This window comes from Ctenopharyngodon idella, chromosome 16, assembly GCF_019924925.1.
Source record: "Ctenopharyngodon idella isolate HZGC_01 chromosome 16, HZGC01, whole genome shotgun sequence".
Lineage (NCBI taxonomy): Eukaryota > Metazoa > Chordata > Actinopteri > Cypriniformes > Xenocyprididae > Ctenopharyngodon > Ctenopharyngodon idella.
In genome coordinates this window covers 34580095-34599209 of record NC_067235.1, presented here as the reverse complement: position 1 = coordinate 34599209, position 19115 = coordinate 34580095, and the positions used below count along the sequence as shown (strand labels likewise).

The window sequence follows — 19115 nt, the reverse complement described above, 5'->3', positions numbered from 1 at the left end:
GGGAAAAATGTTTAAATATGTCATTTTGGTGATCAAAAATGAGTTTTAAAGGATACAATTATTGACTACAGGGGGACTTTGCAGAGCTTTTACATTCACAAACAGCTTTATTACACACTGCATGAAAGGTAAAATTCGAAAAAGCATAATAGGGTCACTTTAAAAAGGACTGTAAAAATTCTACAGTAAAAACCTGTTAATTGGTTAACAATAAGTTCTCTTTCTTGTATGGTGAGAAATTAACAGGACATTTCAATAAAACAAATACTGTTAAATACGTTTTTTTCTAATTTACAGTGAAAAAAATGTGACGCTTCACTTCTGTTTTGTCTGATCAGTTATGTAAAATTAAGGCATTATGTGTTATGTTGTTAAATGAATGTTTATTGCGTCATTTTTTAGTGTCATGTTTGTTAGTGACTGTCTGCACCTTCTATACTGTAGTATTTCTCAGCTCATTGAGGTAAAATTAAGGTTAAATCTGTAAAACCTAAAATGTTGCTACTGCATTTTTTACAGTAATATTTTGGCAACCACAGCTGTGTTTTTTTTTTTAACATAAATTTCACTTTTTTTTACAGTGTAATGTATGACTTCAGAAAACTTGGAGTTGTGCACAAGTCATATGGATATACTGATTTTTTTTTTAAGCTTGACAGTCACGGCCACTACAGTAAAACTATGATGTTTAGAACAACAGCAGCATGAGTCAAAATTCTCTGAACTATTGTTTTAAATTGCTTTATGTTCAACATCAAGTTTAAATAGCCTCCCCTTTGTTTTGAGAGGGGCATCGGCCTGCTCGTATATCTTAGATACTGTCAGTATTCTCTGGCTCACATCTGAAGGACACTCGCTCGTTGAATAGTGCACATCCTGAAGATGCCTGTATTTCTCCTTTAACCAGTGATGAACTGTTGTTCAGTATCCGCAGCACTCATCAATGCTTTAATTACATGTTCAGAAGCAAACATGTAGTTTATTGTGAGCAGAAGCTCAAGATGCTGCAGTATTTTAAGAGTCCATTATGTAGTTACTGTAAACAAACGCTTGTGACGAGCTTTCTCATCCATCTCATGTTTTTCTCCTAGAATCCTGGGAAATAAAAGTGTAGAGCTATAAATGGATGTGAACAGCAGTTCAAATAACACGACAGTAATTTAAATATACAATAAAAAACATTTTCATTTTGAATGCTAGATATTTCTTTATTTGTTTGCATCTGTTTGGACAGCATGAAGCACTCTGATGAACTTTGATATAATGTCATCTTCAACAAAAAATATTCACTTTCAGACCTTGACCTGCCGTGGGTTTTTAATGAAAATTTCAGTGATATCACTGCCGTGTTTCTCCACAACCTCAGTTTCAGATGACAGCGTGTCGCCTTCAGCAAAAGAGCCAGTATGAAACTATTTCCTACTTGATCCCCATAACCTTTATTCAGCATCGCTCTCGAGCTGAAAGTCTGTGAAGATCACGTTTATAAAAACAGCACGACCCCTGAGTGAAATAGTGCAGGAAGCATCTAGGAAATTAATTTAATCAGTCAAGCAGATGACGCTTTAATTGACATTGTGATCCATCATCAACCTCTTCGTCCTCATCAAAGATAATTGACTTGAAATGTTGCTCAGATGTCAGATTTGTCTTGTAGCTATCTAGCCGACTTTTAATATGTGCTTCAGATATTTTGCCCAGTCATCTTTCATTCAGCTAATGATGTATTAGGTTGTCTGAAGACATGTTCATCCACTACTGTGATCTACAAGACTGCTTTTATCCTATATGTATGCTTTTTACTAACTTTGTGAATTAGATTTTCTTGGGAAGAACCATAGATTATAAAAATAAGATGGACGACGCACATTCACTCTCTTCCATTGTAGAAAAGTGAAGCTGCTGTCATGAGAAATCGAGTCCCCTCCCCGGGAATCAGGTCTCCTTTATGACCCAGGCAGTAATGCCTGATCAAAAATTGTTTTGTGTCGTGATGTCTTGATTAATTATAACCTATTTCACTATATTGTATGATGTTTATTACATTAAGTGCACAAACAACATGCTTGAATTATAAAATGAATGCCTTTGTATTGCATAATAAAACAAACTGGAAACCGATATTGGAAGCAAAAAGCATACCTAATATAATATAAGATAAGCTAGCAGGCTAATCGGGTAGATGTATGCTATGCTAGTACATAAGCTAACTAAAAAAAACAGTAAGAATGAGAAATGCTTGATTTCACAACCTGTAGCTTCAATAATATACTAGTATATGATCCATGTAATTTAAAAGACATTATAACGCATTTTAAATGATATAAATCATGACGTGATTTTGCAGGAATTATAATCAGGCGCTAAAAATACTACCCATTAAAAGTTTGTTGAACCAATGGGATCACTCGGGGTCCTAAAGGTAACCTGATTCCTGGGGGGGACTCGATTTCTCACCACACCGCTGATGTCCCAAAATGCCGCTGACATCTTGCGCTGATTTGGGACCTGAGTCTGTGCGGTAGTGATCTCTGGACCCGAGTCTGCGCGGTAGTGATCTCTGGACCCGAGTCTGCGCGGTAGTGATCTCGGGACCCGAGCCTGCGCGGCAGTGGACCCGGGACCCGAGTCTGCGCGGTAGTGGACCCGGGACCCGAGTCTGCGCGGTAGTGGACCCGGGACCCGAGTCTGCGCGGTAGTGATCTCGGGACCCGAGTCTGCGCGGTAGTGATCTCGGGACCCGAGTCTGCGCGGTAGTGATCTCTGGACCCGAGTCTGTGCGGCAGTGAACCCGGGACCCGATTCTGCGTGGTAGTGGACCCGGGACCCGAGTCTGTGCGGTAGTGATCGAGAAGTGGAGGTGCGGTATCAAGGCCCCGCCCACACACCCACAGAATCAGTTAGTACAGATTACTGCAGAACAACTCGTTATGTCGGTGTGAAATAAACAGCTATGGAAAATGTAGAAGTTAAAGTTAAAGCTCCAGTCTCCTCCTGAAAATCCCCAAAAAAGTCTGTTGGTGCTTCAGAAAGCACTTCGCTTAGAGAAGCTGTCAATCACAGCTGTCAATCATGACATCACTCTCATTTCTATAGCATCAAATAACTAGCTAAAACTTTAAGCACTATTTTTGTTAATTTTTTTATTTTTTTAATTTTATTTTGTATGTGCTAAACTTTCCACCATGTTGCTAGGGTGTTGCTAGATGGTTAATGAGTTGTTGTCTTACCGGCAAACTCCTCGCCTTTTAAGGAAATTCGCTTTCAATTTGCCTTTTCATTCAGCCCGTCTGCTGTTTTTTGTTCAGACCAGTTATATATAACATAAATAATCATTTATTAATTTGACATACGATGTTTGTGAGGTTTAAACTTTTTATTTTATTCAAAAACTTGTATTATTTGAACTGTAAAGGTGTTTAAATCATAGTTTTTGTTGCTGCTCTGGAGTTTGCAGGTGTTTTTTTATCATCTACTAGGTGAAAATTATAAATCCTATTGCTTAGAAGAAAGTATGAACAGCTCGTGCAATGCAAACTGAATGATTTTAGGTATAATTCACGTTCGTATCCTGAACCATGTGGCAAATCTTTGAACAAATCCCTAAACATAAGTATGAGTGACAGTAGTGATGTTGTCTATCCGCTTATTTTCCATCCATCTCCTACCTGCGTATTGTTTCTCCTCACATTTATCTACTGACATCCGTTTTTCAAAAGACTGTGCAGTCTTTTGTTTTAAGAAGCTTTCAAAAGTCTCGCTCAGCTGCACAAGCTTTCTTCTCAGTTATCAGGCGGCGCTTCACAGGGTTCATCGGAGAATGGCTTGATTGACAAACACCGCTTAAGTTCATTACAAAAACCGAGTGAAATCGAGGAATCCCTGCTCTTGGAAAGCAGGCGTTCTCCACCCGTCTCACAAATTGAATAACAGATGGCAGACCTGGGCGATCGTAATTATTCACCAGCGAAGCTCTCTCGTTTATTAACCAGATCTGGGCCAGCAGTATTCTAGAAAGAAAGGGGCTTCTGTTAATTGACACTGATGAAGTTTGATTAGTTGTGTCGGCGAGTGTTGCTTTAACACTCCTCGAAGGTCCCGCCGGGTAAGCTGTGTAATGATAAAATTTGTATTGTTTGTGCTTCCTCCAATAATTCAACTGGAATAGTGCTTTCAATTCCGATCACATCATCTGTTCCTTGTCCAGCGATTGTTTTCTGTCAGAAGGGATTACCTTTGATGACTGGCTTAGTGGTTTCCTTACTTTTAAGTGAACTTAATCCACATGTATTGCCTCTTTTGAATGTTCCTCAAAGTGTCTTAGATTTAGGAAATCTTTATCAGTTCGACATGAAGCATAAACTGGCATATTATGATCATTAAAGGGACAGTTCACCTAAAAATAAAACTTGTCATCACTTGTTGTTTCATACATGTATATCTTACTGCCTTAAAACACAAAAGATGATGTTAAAGTGTCCTTATAATGCTTTTTCAAATATTCCCTTTCATGTAGTGTGTAGTATAGCTGTTTGTGAATGTAAAAGCTCTGCAAAGTTTTAAAGATCAAAGTGCACAACAAATAAAGTTATTGTCTCCTAAAAGAAAAAAATCGATTCTGAACTGATGAAACGAGTCGTCAGTAATTCCAGTCTCACTTCTGGTTACAAACCTACATAACAATGTAACAAATTTGCATAATGCTTTTCATTGGCTGCCTGCGAACAGCGTCTGCTTTGCCCCGCCCTCAAACACTGTAGTTGTATCTGAGACTGGAAGAGTTTGGTTCGTGTTGTTGATGTTGAGAAGACGCTGTTTTCAGCGCTGTGAACCACTTTGATGAGATTAATACGGTAAAACTGACGCCATCGTTACTGTTCGTTTCAACATGTATCAAATGCTGAAAATCACAGTGTTTTGTTTCCGACATGCGCTGTAAGTGGTCGACCAATCAAAACAGACTGGGCCGTCTGACCAATCAGAGCAGAGCAGGCTCTCGGAGAGGAGGAGTTTAGAGAGACTGAATCTTTGAACAAACTGTTTTCAGACTCTTTGAGAAATGAGGTGATCGTATATTATGAGAAAATTAAAGTGTTTTTTGACCTTGGATGCATGTAAATCTATTGTAGGAGACTCCAAAACAAAATTAAGAACATTTAAAATAGCATAACTGGGCCACTTTATAAAAGCCATACAGGTTTGGAGAAAATTATGACATTTTGCATTTTTGAGTAACTCTCCTTTCAAGCACACTCTTAATGTGATTTGATTACAAAACAAAATATCAAAGCAAATGGTATCTGCCATCAATTTCTGCATGCAGTGACTTTCAATTGTGATTTTTAGAGGATGTATGAAGTCAAGTTGATTCCCAGCAGAATGTCTACAGGTAATATACTACAGGTAATATAGTGTAATATATTTCTGATGTGTCCAAATACATTTTTGGCTGTCAGAAAAGAAAATGCAGCTGACTTAGAAAAAGCAGCGTTTGTATGAATTCACCTCATAAAAAAACATCACCTTAATGTCACATTTAATGATGTAGAACAAATACAAGTGAGCTTGACAAAAAACCCAAGCACATATTTAATGTTTACAAAGCTTATTTCCCAGTAGAAGTGGAGTCATGAGTTGGGGGAAAAAAAATTAGCATTTAGAAATTGATTTACTTTTTTCAACCGCTTAATTAAAGGCCATGCACAGAAGTTGTGTAGGCACCTATTGTATCCGTTAGTGTTCCTATTATTAGGAGTTTGAGTGCGTAGCTCTGAAACCCTGTTGCAATTGTTAGAATTTCCAAGGATCTCCCCTAGAAGTGATCGGGCAGACCAAACTTGAGGGATGGTAGTACTCACACCGTCTACAACGTCACCAATGCTTACCCCAATCGGCCTGACGGTGGCGCTACAGCAATCAGAAGTATGTAATGGTTCATAACTCCTAAATTGTTAATCGCAGGCTCAAGTGTCTTATATCACTGGAATCCTTTGCTCAAGATGAACAAAACTCATGTCTCGGACACTTTTACTAAAACGGCTATCCCTCTTGAATGGAATGAGATAGTTTCCCTAAACTCAAAAGCTCAGTCTGTGGTCACGTGAAAAAGGCCACTTGGTGGCACTATAAAATAAAAAACATGAAAACGGCTACAGATACACAACAGTCAGTCCAGTTGACTTGAAAATTGGCATAAAGTGTCTTTGTCCAATGTGCGACGAATGTCTACGAGGACATTTGCATATCTCGAAAAACATGGCCACTGTCGGCCAATGAATTTTGAGCACCTATCGGACAAGGTTAACGGAGGCAAGTCGGAATGAAATTCGTTGGGCCTGTTTGACTAACGGCCCTAGAGGCCTGTGAGAAATTTGAAAGAAATCGGCCACCGGGGGGCGCCATCGCATTGTGTATCGCGCAGTTTTTTTCACACACCACCGCATGGTAGAACTAATTCTGAGCAACTTTGCCTCTAGGACCGCTGAAAATCATTCATTAAATATTGGAGATTATTTCAAAAACCAACTTTGGTGAACTAGTCCTAGATTTTCGGCTTAACCTCGATAACTGCTAAGCTTTAAAACACATCTCCTTAGTGAATTGCCTGTTTTGGCTGTAAATGTCTTTTCCATATCTGATCTAGGTGATTACAGGATTGCTAAATAAAACAAAATACCTTTTTACACATGTGCTTAAAGCACTTGAACCCAGATAATTGCTGCTCGCAGCTATATTTATTATTATTCCTCCATCTTCTTCTGCTTTGGGAGTCTATGACAGCCCATAGAACCGCTTGCAGGAAAGTTATGAAATTTGGCACACAGATAGAGGACAATCTGAACTGTCACCATAACAAATTTGGAGTCTCTAACTCAATCCCTCTAGCGCCACCAGCTGTCCATGTGGAGCACAAGCTGAAGGTGGATGTTTGTACAATTATACTAAAAGACTTTTACTTGCTAAAAAGGTCTAAACTATCAATAAGCATGTAGTAGATTGTGTGCAACAGCAAAGTTATGATTATTTAGATCATTTGCATATCAAATATAATACATTAGGCTTTTTAGGGTCAAGTACAGTACTCGTTTTGTTTGATGCGCTGCCGTTTATGGTGGTCATCTTGAACAGCATCATGCGAATGTATTCAGTGACTGATGCCATTGTGGAAATGCATTTGATTCATTGAGTGAGCAAAATTGTCCAATAACAGGCAGGTTCCCAATATAAACTGAGGTAATCTGATTGGTCATGTGATCTAAAAATGGTCCCCATGAGGTGACTTGCTCCATGTAAAATAAAACCACTTTTATTATTAATTTCTGTATGTGTAAAACTTGAGGAAGTGCACCCTTAAGTGCCTAAATACTTTTTTTGGAGTATTGTATATAGTTTTTGAGGACTGAACTGTAGAAGAAAACATTGTAAAGTCAAAGAAACAGTTGTTTGGTTTCTAAGCCGAAGGTTTGCCCTTTTCTTAGGCTTCAAAGGGCCATCTCCTCTGCTTTGATCAACCTGCCTCATGTTGAGATCCCTCTTGCCTCGTCCACAGGCTAACCCTGCTACAAATCAATACTGGCTTTCGATTGCAACTTACAGCACTGCTGATGGTTTGTTTTCAGATGTAATGAACAGTCTTAAACAAGAGTGTCGGGCTATCTGAGATGACCCCCTGTTCTTATGACAGAAATGATTGATCCAAATCCATGTCTAATGGTTTCTCTGCTTGTTAACATACTGCAAGTCTAGAGGGCTAGAGATCTTGATGCTAATTTCAACCTGTTATTTTCCCATCTAATCCTTGAGTGTTGAAGTGTGTTACTCCAAAACGACTGTTGTTCCAAACTCGTATGCTGTTATGTGGACTGCTTTGTCGCTCTTTTCTGACTTTGATGTTTGTGGTCACTATGAAGTGTATAGAGAAGAGCTGCTGAAGATTCTAGTCTTCCATTCAATATAGTCATTTGTGTCAATTATATCAGAATTATCAGATTTAAAAGGATCTTATTCTGTCTTAGTGGATATTGTCTGCACATCACAGCACTACAGTGCTGTCTGCATCTGTCTGCATGCATATCCCTTCATATCTTATAGACGCAAGACTCTAAGAGGACGGCGCGGCGGATGTGCTGTACTCGAGGCTTTGGAGCTTGTCAACTTAGATTCTTCTCTGGCCATCTGGTTATGTGTGAAGAAATAAGATTGAGGTCTATTGTCATCTCTTTTCTGCCTCTCCAGTGGCAAAACAAATTGATTGAGCCCTCGTGCGTCTGTATGGCGGGTGGAGACGACGTGTTAAAATCGCCGCAGGAGCAGCTGGGTCCCGTGTTGGGCTCGCATTCGTATTTGAATGAGATTTATGTGTTTAGATGTTGATTCGTATGACTGACCTATTTTCTCCGCTCGGCGATCGCAGCGTGATGTTAATGCTGTTTCTCCTATCAATTTATAGCGGGCGACGACAGGCGCGGCGGCATCACGGTGTCAGCGGTCACCCCGGGGAGGGCAGCGTATAATCAGAGTGATTGGTGGATGAGACGAGATTTCCCGCCGTGAAAGTAAAGCAGAATGAGGAGGAGTGGAGATAAAGCATCTAAATGAATTTAGAGGCCGTGTGATTGTGCGTGATGGTCTGTTTTGTGGTGTGCAACCAGAGTTTGTGTCTTTGTTGAGTGTTTTTTGTGTAATATTTTACTATTCCCAGGTTATTTACTTACTTACTTTATTTAGACTACCATTCAAAAGTTTGGGGTCGATAAGATTTGTTAATGTTTTTGAAAGAAGTCTTTTTTGCTCACAGTGGCTGCATTTTTATGATCAAAAATACAGCTTACAATTTAAAATACCTGTTTTTGATGTGAATATATTGTAAAATGAAATTTATTTCTGTGATGCAAAGTTGAATTTTCAGCCATGAACCAAAACAAGCAGCTACGAGGAGAATCACAACATTACAAATTTTGATTTGAAGCAAAAAACTATTTGAAAATCGGATAAAAATACGAAGACTGTGAACTCAGTCTTAGTGAGGGGAAAGAACTACAATCCCATGAAGCATTGCGAACAGCATAATTGAATTAAAAAACATCATATATATAAAAACAATATATTTGTAAAATATGTATATAAATACAAATATTTAAGTATTTTGAGAGCGCAGAGATTGACTTGATAAGTCATTTGTAGTGCTTCATGGGAGTGGGCGGAGCTAAAGAGCTCTTTTGGCACAACTCTCTGATTGGTGGAATTTTTGTACAGCATCATGGGTAATGTAGTTTTTCACTACGAATTCCACTGTTAAACACTGTTATTTTAAAAACTAAGCTGAAATAATGCAGGCTGACGACTTCAACAAAAGCGACATCAATTTTAATGCATCCTTGCTGAATAAAAGTATTAATTTCATTTGAACCGTAGTGTACTATAAATAAGTTTATTCACTTACTTTATTTGTTTGTGTATTTTTTATTTTAAATGTTGCTGTATTTTTTGGGTCATGTCTTTAAGTGATCCAGCACCGTCATCGGTGCGCCCTCAAAAATCAGGCAAGGCTCATTTTTTTTGGGTGAAAGTGTGTTTGAGGCGTCGGTTTACAGCGATCTCTAATGGATTCTGTTCCAGAAAGGTGTATTTCTGCAGCTGTTTCATGCTATTTGCTGGATTAAGGATTAGACTGACCTCAACCCTCCAAGCAAACTGCAATAAAGCAATTTCAGCATGAGATAGAAATCTTTCATAAGTGATTAACACGCATGTTTGATGTGAAGAGGTCTGTTGTGCCCTTCTGTAGCTCAGAGAGAGTGTGGGAAACATTTTATACATTTTAGAGTGTAATCACCTGCTTTTTATATGATATAATCAATTCCTGCGTTACATGTTTAAATGTAAATTCAACCTAAATGCTAAGTGGATTTTACATACACTTGTTTATTTGTAGCTTTATATTATGTTAACAATGTTGCATGGCCATGATTATCTTTTTATACTTAGAACTTACAAAAACCTTTCATTTAATAGAAGTATTGAGTTTGATAACTCGGCTTTGAGACTATAGTGCCAGATAAAAAAGAAAAAGAAAATAAGTGGTGCTGTCCATGTCTACAAGATATGAGTTTTGTGCTCAGCCTTTAAAACAGAATAACAAATGTCTGTGTAAAGTGCTTGACAACGCTTCAGAAGTAACCCTCAATTCTAAGAGTCTATCTTATGCTTTCTCTGTCTAGACTAAGGGCAGTCAAGGGCCAAAATCACCTCATGATGTGACACTGATAATGGAGACAAAGGCTGATTTCGGTCACGATTGCCTCCAATTGCAGCTGCCTGAAGAAATGAATGGTTTAGCATTATCCAGACAGAATTACTCTTCCCACCACAGCTGCAGAGATGTCACTCGCTCGCAAATGGATCTTTCCGCCTCTGAGTTCTGACTGGATGAGTGTGGAACTGTGATTGTACGTTCTATTGAATTCCATAGAGGTTCCGAAAATAAAAACTCAATTTTCTCCAAAGGGAACGATAAGTTATAAACCGTTAGAGTCAGCCCTACTGTGAGCGACGAGGTTGTTAATCGGTGGTATTTGCTTCTGTTGAAGTCGTCAGCCCACATTATTTCAACTTATTTTTAAAATAAATGTTTAACAGCGGAATTCGTGGTGAAAAACTACATTACCCATGATGCTGTACAGAAAATTCCACCAATCAGAGAGTCGAAGCGAAAGAGCTCTTTAGCTGTGAATCACTGTGAATGACATAATCGAGTCGCTTTCCCTGCGATCTAAAAATACTTAAATATTCATATTATATCCATATTTTTCAATAAACTTAAAATATATTATTACATGTTATACATATAATCAACATTTTTAAATGAATAGATTTGTGTTTCCCCATCGTTTTTAATTTGATTGTGCTGTTCGCAATGCTTCATGGGATTGTAGTTCCGTTACGTCTTTGTATTTTTGTCCAATTTTCAAATAATTTTTTGCTTCAAATCAAAATTTATAATGTCGCGATTCTCCTCGTAGCTGATTGTTTTGTTTTTGTAGACTTTTTTGAAATCTCTATGGGAGAAATGAAAGGAAAAAATACTTCCGGAAACAACGACAATTATTATTATTAATAAATGCAATTATTTGTTAAACATTGAGCATTGATGATGGCATTAAGCCACTCTAGTAAGTGCATTACAATATGTTAATCATATTAAAATCACTAACTCAGTGCCACTTGTTGCTTTATTACATCATGCGGATTGGTTATGTTGTGGATAGTATTTTCACCGTTTTCTCATTTGGTTCTCATTTATTACACATAATTATTTTGGGTGAGTGTTGCACCTTTGTTCAGCTCAATTGAATTTTGTTTTTTTGGTTGCACCTCCTCTTTTATTGGTAGAGCACCTTTTTTTAATATTTGTTACATAATTATTTTATGCCACTTTGTCACTAGAGCGTTTGTTTCAGACCTGAGCCTGATAAAACAGCTGTAAAACTATTCAAAACACTCTACAAATCATGTAGTAAAATATATTGTATTGGTGTTATTTTGGTTAGATAGCATTAGGCCGTGTGTCCACCAAAGCATTTTTCATGGCTAGCATATTTTTCCAATTGTTTTCAATGGGAGCGCTCGCATTTTTCATCAGTCGCCGAGAGTTGAAGAATGTTCAACTTTGGGTAAAACACAGCGCTCATCACTGTCACTTTGTACCCAGCCGTCCAATTACAGTGGAGGAGGGGCGGGACAAATACCAAACCGACCAACCGCCACGTTCTGCTTCTACAACATCAACAGATGACAACAACAAGCATAATAACGGAGAAAAATCATTTAAAACAAGAGCCAGAGAGCAAATGCTTTACATTGTATAGACATTTTTTATATAGGAACAGTACAGAAACAAACTATGTGTGAAATTATATACTAGCAACACTTCCGTGGATATTCTGTTTCATAGCAAGCAAAGCGTTTCAACTGAAAAAAAAAACAAAAAACGCTGCGCTGCCGAAGCACTCTCAAACGCTCACAGATAGGTGTTTTCAGCAGAGCGCCTGGCTTTTTCAGCTGGCTAAAAACGCTTCAGTGAACATATATTGTTTTATCTTTGATGTGATTTCTAAAACATTTTTAACACTGTACCGTGATGTAACTTAACTGCAATCAAGTTGCAAAGTTGTGAAAATGTTTTGTACTTGCTGAGATTTTTTATTTTATTTGCCATAAAAGGTTTGTGACAAAAGAGATTGGGCACTTGCAGAATTCGCAAAGACTTTGGTGCTGTCTGTAAACGTTTGTTTGATGTTGAGCCTCTGGGCAGTGGATTCATGGCTTTTGGAAAATAGTTTTCTGTATTTTCTCTAGTCATTTTGAGAACTGCCTATAATGCAATGGGCTTGGTCCTGACTTTTCTGTTTCATTGTTTTCTAATCAACATTTTAAAATGGATTGATTTAAAGAGGCCATATTATACCCTTTTACAAAGTCTTGTTATTTTGTGCTCTACTAGAGCAGGTTTTCCTGCTTGAATGTTGATTATTTTCCTCATATTCTCCATTGTTCAGCTCCTCTCTTCCCAGTCTGTCAGTAACGCTCTGTTTAGTTCCTGTCTCTATGAAGCCCCTCCTTCTGAAAAGCACAATGTGCTCTGATTGGTTGGCTGGAGCAGTTTGTTATGATTGGTGTTTGGGAAATGTCCCGCCCCTTACCATAACCGCCAGTTTCAACACACTACTAACTAACTCAACCAGGCCCCGCCCCTTTATTCTGCATATGAATTATTTAAATGAGGAATATTGTGAAGAAAACTTGACTATAATGGAGTTCAGAAACACTGACACTGATATAGAGAAGAACTCCCGCTGGAGGGACACACTAAAGAAATATCAATATGCAATTTTATATTGATATATTGCAGTGATTCTTCATCTCATAGCATTGTAGGATTTTTTATAAATCCGTTAATTGGTGCATTCACATCATGTCATTATAATGAAGGAGGCCGTCGATGCTGTGCATCATGCCTAACAATCGCCTGTAGTCATGACTATTCGCTTTATAACAGCTTATTGCTTAATTCAATCCAAGTTTTAATGACAGGGTCTTCAGAGACACGACCGCACATGCTGGAGGATTTCACAGCTTTTATTTGTGAGAAACCAATTAGTATGTTTTTTCTCTAATTGTTTTATCATGTTTCTCTCGTGTTAGACGATGTTTCCAATACAAACACAATTTCTTCTGTCACTATAGATGGGATTATTTTAGTGTGGATATATAGAGTTTAACAGTCTGATTTCTCACAAACCTGTCAAGAGCAGGTCTGGATCATACTTCACCCCGATATATATTTCCTAAAGAAAATTAAGCCTGTTTTACATATGCATGCATACTAATTACTGTAATGAGATGATAATGGCATATTTAAGTGGTTTTACACCATGGTGTAGTATTTACTTTAAAGCATTCAGTTAATGGTGAATTAAAACTAAAAAAAAAAAAAAAAAATCACTGTATTATCATAATTTTTAATTGCAATACAGTAATGAAGAAAAATGAAAAGGAAAAAAACAACAACACATTTCTATGAACAATATATTGCAAAGTTTGACTCACACAGCCTTCCTCAGGTGTTGCATAACTGCACTGTTGCAATATAATGACTGTTTTTGCAAGCTACCACAGTGTGTGGGATCTTCTCTATTCTCTTCATGATGGTTCAGTGTCTGATGCACCTGCCTGTAATCATTCAGGTGTGAGTATATATTTGCTACACCGATGCAGTATATGTTCCAGTGAGAAGCAGTTTGTTTGTCCACACTGAAAGCAAAAATGCATTGCAATACATTCAGAACATATTTGATTTTTTTTAAGTGCGGTTATATATTACTTATATATTAGGGCTGTCAAGGGATTACAATTTTTAATCTAATTACATGATGTGCCGATTAATTAATCAAATTAATCACACATCAGTTTTGGCTGAGAGATTACCCCCAAAAGATCTTTTAAAAGGGACCAATATTACTTTCACAAGATGTAATATAAGTCTCTGGTGTCCCCAGAATGTGTCTGTGAAGTTTCAGCTCAAAATACCCCACAGATCATTTATTAATAGCATGTTGTAAATGCCCATTTTTGAGTGGAAGGAAAAACATGCTGTTTTCATGCATGTGTCGTTAAATGTAAATTAGCTGCTGCTTCCCACCCCCTTTCCAGAAGAGGGCGGAGCCTACAGCTCATGCCTCGGATACTCTGCCGAAAACTAACAAAACATCTGTTTGGTTTTGAGGATCATTTCTATCGTAGCCAAGCTCTGACTTTTTTTTCTTGCAGTTGCGAGTTTACATGATATTAAATTGCAATTGCCAGTTACAAAGTCAGAATTGTGTGATATAAAGTCGCAATTCTGAGAAATAGTCTTTTTTTTACCTCTGAATCGGACTTTATAACTCACAATTGCGAGTTTATATCTCACAATTCTGAGAAAAGAAGTCACAATTGCGAGAAAAAAAAATAGGAAAAAATTATTTTGATTCAACATAGAATTGATAACTTTCAAGGCAACAATGTGGCCATTACATTTGTTTTTCCGAAGCTGCATCTGAAGTGGCATTTAGGTGTATTTACACAGACTGTTTAAAGCAGCTCAGAGGTGGCATGAATATGAATGAAAAATGAAATAATACTCTAAAAATGAAACTGAAACTGCCAATAGGTGACAGCAAGTCACTGTCTTAATGGTCAGTTAATTAACTGAGTCATTCAGTCATTCGTTCAACCGATTCATTCAAACGGCTGATTTATTTGGGAACAAAGCAAGTGACCGGCTCTTAAGTAGGTACTTAATTTGAATATGTAATTACTTCGCAAGCACTAAAAAAGTTATATTGCTATATAGTATGAATGTTATCTGGACGTACTTCATTCGTCATGTTGTCTTTTTCATGTGATCTACCGACGTCAGTTGCGTCGCTTCACTGTCATTCACAAATCCTCTCCCGTGGCCTCATGGGATAGTAAAATGTCCATCGTAGGTCATTCGGGGACTTTTTGCCTACTCTTTTATGAGTACTGTGAATTCGGACATACTACTTTTATTGTATACTATTTTTTTTTTTTTGTCTACTATATAGTAGGGAAATATGCATTTTCGGATGCGGTCACTGTCATTGAATCAATGGCTCTCTCGATTCATTCAGTAATGAAACAATGCTGCTTGGAGATGCACAACATTTCTACTGTGGCTTTGTTCGGAAATATTTTCATTGGCGAAATTGAGCAAAAACAGACAGGTTCAGTAGGGTTCTATATAGAACTGTCGGGTTCTTGACTCAATTTTAAAAACCGCTTTATGCCAAAAAGAAGAATGTCTTAAATTATTGCATAATCCAAAATTTTTTTCTAGTGATAAAGTATGTTTACGAGCTGTTTAATTCATAAAATTTAATTAAAATAAAATTGAATTAAAACAAAATTAATTAATTAAAAATAAATCTGTAAAATGATCCCATGATGGGAACCCTAAAAGGTTATATGAACTGTTTAAACTTCAACATAGAACCTTTTCTTGAGTGTTAACTGTTGTATTAAATCAACCACACATTTGCAATCGTGCTGATATTCAGGGGGAAAAAAAAAATGTCAAAGCGCATATGCATTTATTAATTCAATCAAAAACGAATTAAAACAAAATTAATTAATTAAAACCAAATCCATAAAATTATCCCATGATGGGAACCCTCAACCTGATCTCACAGCAATTCGTACGTATTTTACGAGGTGGCTAATTTGTACAAATTAGTATGACCTCACTCATAGGAATTTGTACGTTTTTTTGCTAAATCGTACGTTTTTTACAAGTTGCCAAATTCGTATGAATTCATACAAATGACCTACCCCTAACTCCGCCCCTAAACCTACCCATCACTGGGATTTAGACAAATCGTATGAATTCGTACAAGTGACGTCATACAAATTCGTATGAATTAGCCACCTTGTAAAATATGTACGAATTGGTCGTGAGAGAGCATTGGAACCCTAAAAGGTTATATGAACCCTTTAAAAGGATAGTTCACCCAAAAATGAAAATGTGATGTTTATCTGCTTACCCCCAGGGCATCCAAGATGTAGGTGACTTTGTTTCTTCAGTAGAACAAAAATGATGATTTTTAACTCCAACCGTTGCGGTCTGTCAGTCGTATAATGCATGTCAATGGGAACTCCATCTATAAGAGTCAAAAAAACATGCACAGACAAATCCAAATTAAACCCTGCGGCTCGTGACGACACATTGATGTCCTAAGACACGAAACGATCGTTTAGTGCGAGAAACCGAACAGTATTTATATCATTTTTTCACCTCTAAAACACCACTATGTCCAACTGCCTTGAGCATCTGGTTGGTGAGGTCTGAATGCACTCTGACAACGGAAGTGATGTCTCGCACTCATTGACATATACACGCGAGAGATCACTTCTGGCATCAGAACGTGTTTTCAGACTCACCAACCAGATGCTCAAGGCAGTTGGACATAGTGGTGTATTAGAGGTAAAAAATGAATATGAAAATAAATACTGTTCGGTTTCTCGCACAAAACGATCGTTTCGTGTCTTAGGACATCAATGTGTCGTCACGAGCCGCAGGGTTTAATTTGGATTTGTCTGTGCATGTTTTTTTGACTCTTATAGATGGAGTTCCCATTGACATGCATTATACGACTGACAGACCGCAACGGTTGGAGTTAAAAATCATCATTTGTGTTCTACTGAAGAAACAAAGTCACCTACATCTTGGATGCCCTGGGGGTAAGCAGATAAACATCACATTTTCATTTTTGGGTGAACTATCATTTTAAGCTTCTACATTGAACCTTTTCTTGAGCGTTAACTTAAGTTTATTGAACTGTCGTATTAAATCAGCATCACATTTGCAATCGTGCTGATATTCGGGAAAAATGTTGAAAACCCATACAGGGGCTTTTTTGCCGTCATATCTTGAATTTTACTGGCATTTTAACTGCATTCTAATAGGCTTCAGCTTGCGTTTAAAGCATATATTTTCAGCCAATGCGATTTCACAGTGGGCGGGGTTATCAGGCGTGATGTTGCACAAATCGAAACTAATGGTTGACAAAATATCCTGTTGCGATTTGTATTGGGTTGGAACAAACACTCACATTTACACTGACGAGAGCTTTTATCTCAGTGCTGCAGTAATGACAGTCTAATGGAAAAAAGTCCAGATGCATCATACTAATGAGAATTTTCAAGGAAATGTGCTTAATTGTCATGAAAATGATGGAAAAATTCTTAATGGTTCCAAAAATAGTCTTTATTTTATTTATGCATTCTCTTTGCGTTTTTTTTTCCCGGTGTCTGTGGATCTGAGTTGTGTGGCTATGAGTCAGTACATACCTCTCCCTTCTGAATTCATTCCCTCTGCTTTGAGAGTGAGGGGGGAAAAAAGATGGGAGAGGAAATATCCTTGATCTCAGGGAGTCGGCAAAGCTAATTACGCCTTAAGGGAAGCGGAAGGGGATAAATGAAAAAGCTCAATTAATGCTGGTTGTCATTACCAGTCTATTTTCTCAGGTTGTGGCATATAAAAAGCCCTACTAATTTGAGGGTAGCAGGTGTAGATGCACACCCACGACGGCGGTCGGGATGACATATGAGCAGCGGTCATTAAACCAAACCCCAGACATCTGACGATGGTGACTCAAACACGACGCACAGATATAGTAATTCATGTCACAACCAAACCATTACGGGCATCAGCGCACAAACTGGCACGATTTGACAAATGTGATTGTGATGTCAGATGCCACCAGTTGTTTTTCTTTTTCAGAGAGTTGAGTGATGTGTTAAACTCAGAGAGGAATACTAACTAGCTGCACAAACAATTCCCAGAGGATAATTGTACTGCTCAGAGATTGTTCTGTCATACCTCAGGAGATGTTGTCATAATGCCGTTCTCAAACCTTTTTAATTCCATAATTTGCTTTTAAAGTGAAATAGAATGTGAGAGAAATTGATTTTTGTCCATCAGGAATTTGAAAACTGGATGCAGTGAACTGGGAAAGTTCATTCCAGTGGGATGTTCTGTAAATCTGAGCTAGCAACAGTAACCAAGGGGGGCGGAGCTTAGTGAAAGGTCAATTTCTGATGGGTAAAATCAATCATTCTGCCTTTATTAGAATTGAATATCCCATTTCACTTGGCAATACATCACATTACCCAAGAAGCACTAGCGGTTTCAAATGTTTCATGTTGACTTGTGAGACTATGGCGGTTCATATTCTCTTCTCTTTCTCTCTTTTCACAGGTTTCATTTTTACATGTGGTGGGACATTAAAAGGGAAAAATGGGACCATAGAAAGTCCAGGCTTTCCTCACGGATACCCTAACGGAGCAAACTGTACGTGGGTTATTGTAGCCGAGGAGAGGAGCAGAATTCATATAGTTTTTCAGTCCTTCGCTGTGGAGGAAGAATACGACTTTTTATCTTTATATGATGGACATCCTCATCCTGCGAACTTCAGGACGAGGTAAGAGCTAGAGATTAAAGCACAGCCGTGAAGTCTAAATGAGAGTTTTGTGGATTTTAATGCTGTTAGGTATGCTAATGTACTCCTTAATATTGGGACAATTAGAAATAGGTGTAAATGTGAAATATACAGTTTTACTCATTCTGGAAAATACTGATTACATCATTTCCTGCTCAGGGCCTTATGCAAATTGTCTCAGTAAAATGAGAATGTCCTTCCCACTGAAACCACCTGCTGCTGGCTGGAAATAGCAAGTAGCAAATCATGATTCATGTGACATCAGCTAAGGCCTATTGGCTATAAAATGGAAAGGGGGAGAATAACGAGATCTTCTATTTGTTTTGCCCTGACTTCCTGTTTCAATAAGAGCTGTGTCCACACAGGAAAGGCTGTGAGAGTAAGAATAATGTACATTTAGCTGGTCATTCTCACAAAATAAACAGACAGGGATTAGAAGCGTACTTCATTTATTACGTTTAAATGTTTACCCTTCTAATCCCTGTCTGTTTATTTTGTGAGAATGACTATATATATATATATATATATATATATATATATATATATATATATATA

The 19115-nt window shown here is 37.7% G+C and overlaps 1 protein-coding gene across 4 annotated transcripts in view; it reads left to right on the top strand.

The window, feature by feature from the left end:
• The window catches only part of csmd3a (CUB and Sushi multiple domains 3a), a 305727-nt gene that overhangs the window by 5018 nt on the left and 281594 nt on the right, over positions 1 to 19115 (top strand). For all 4 annotated transcript variants that reach the window (XM_051864521.1, XM_051864522.1, XM_051864520.1 and 1 more), the window contains exon 2: positions 18320 to 18542. In XM_051864521.1, the coding sequence (XP_051720481.1) occupies positions 18320 to 18542 (223 nt within the window). The remainder of the gene's footprint in view (positions 1 to 18319; positions 18543 to 19115) is intronic.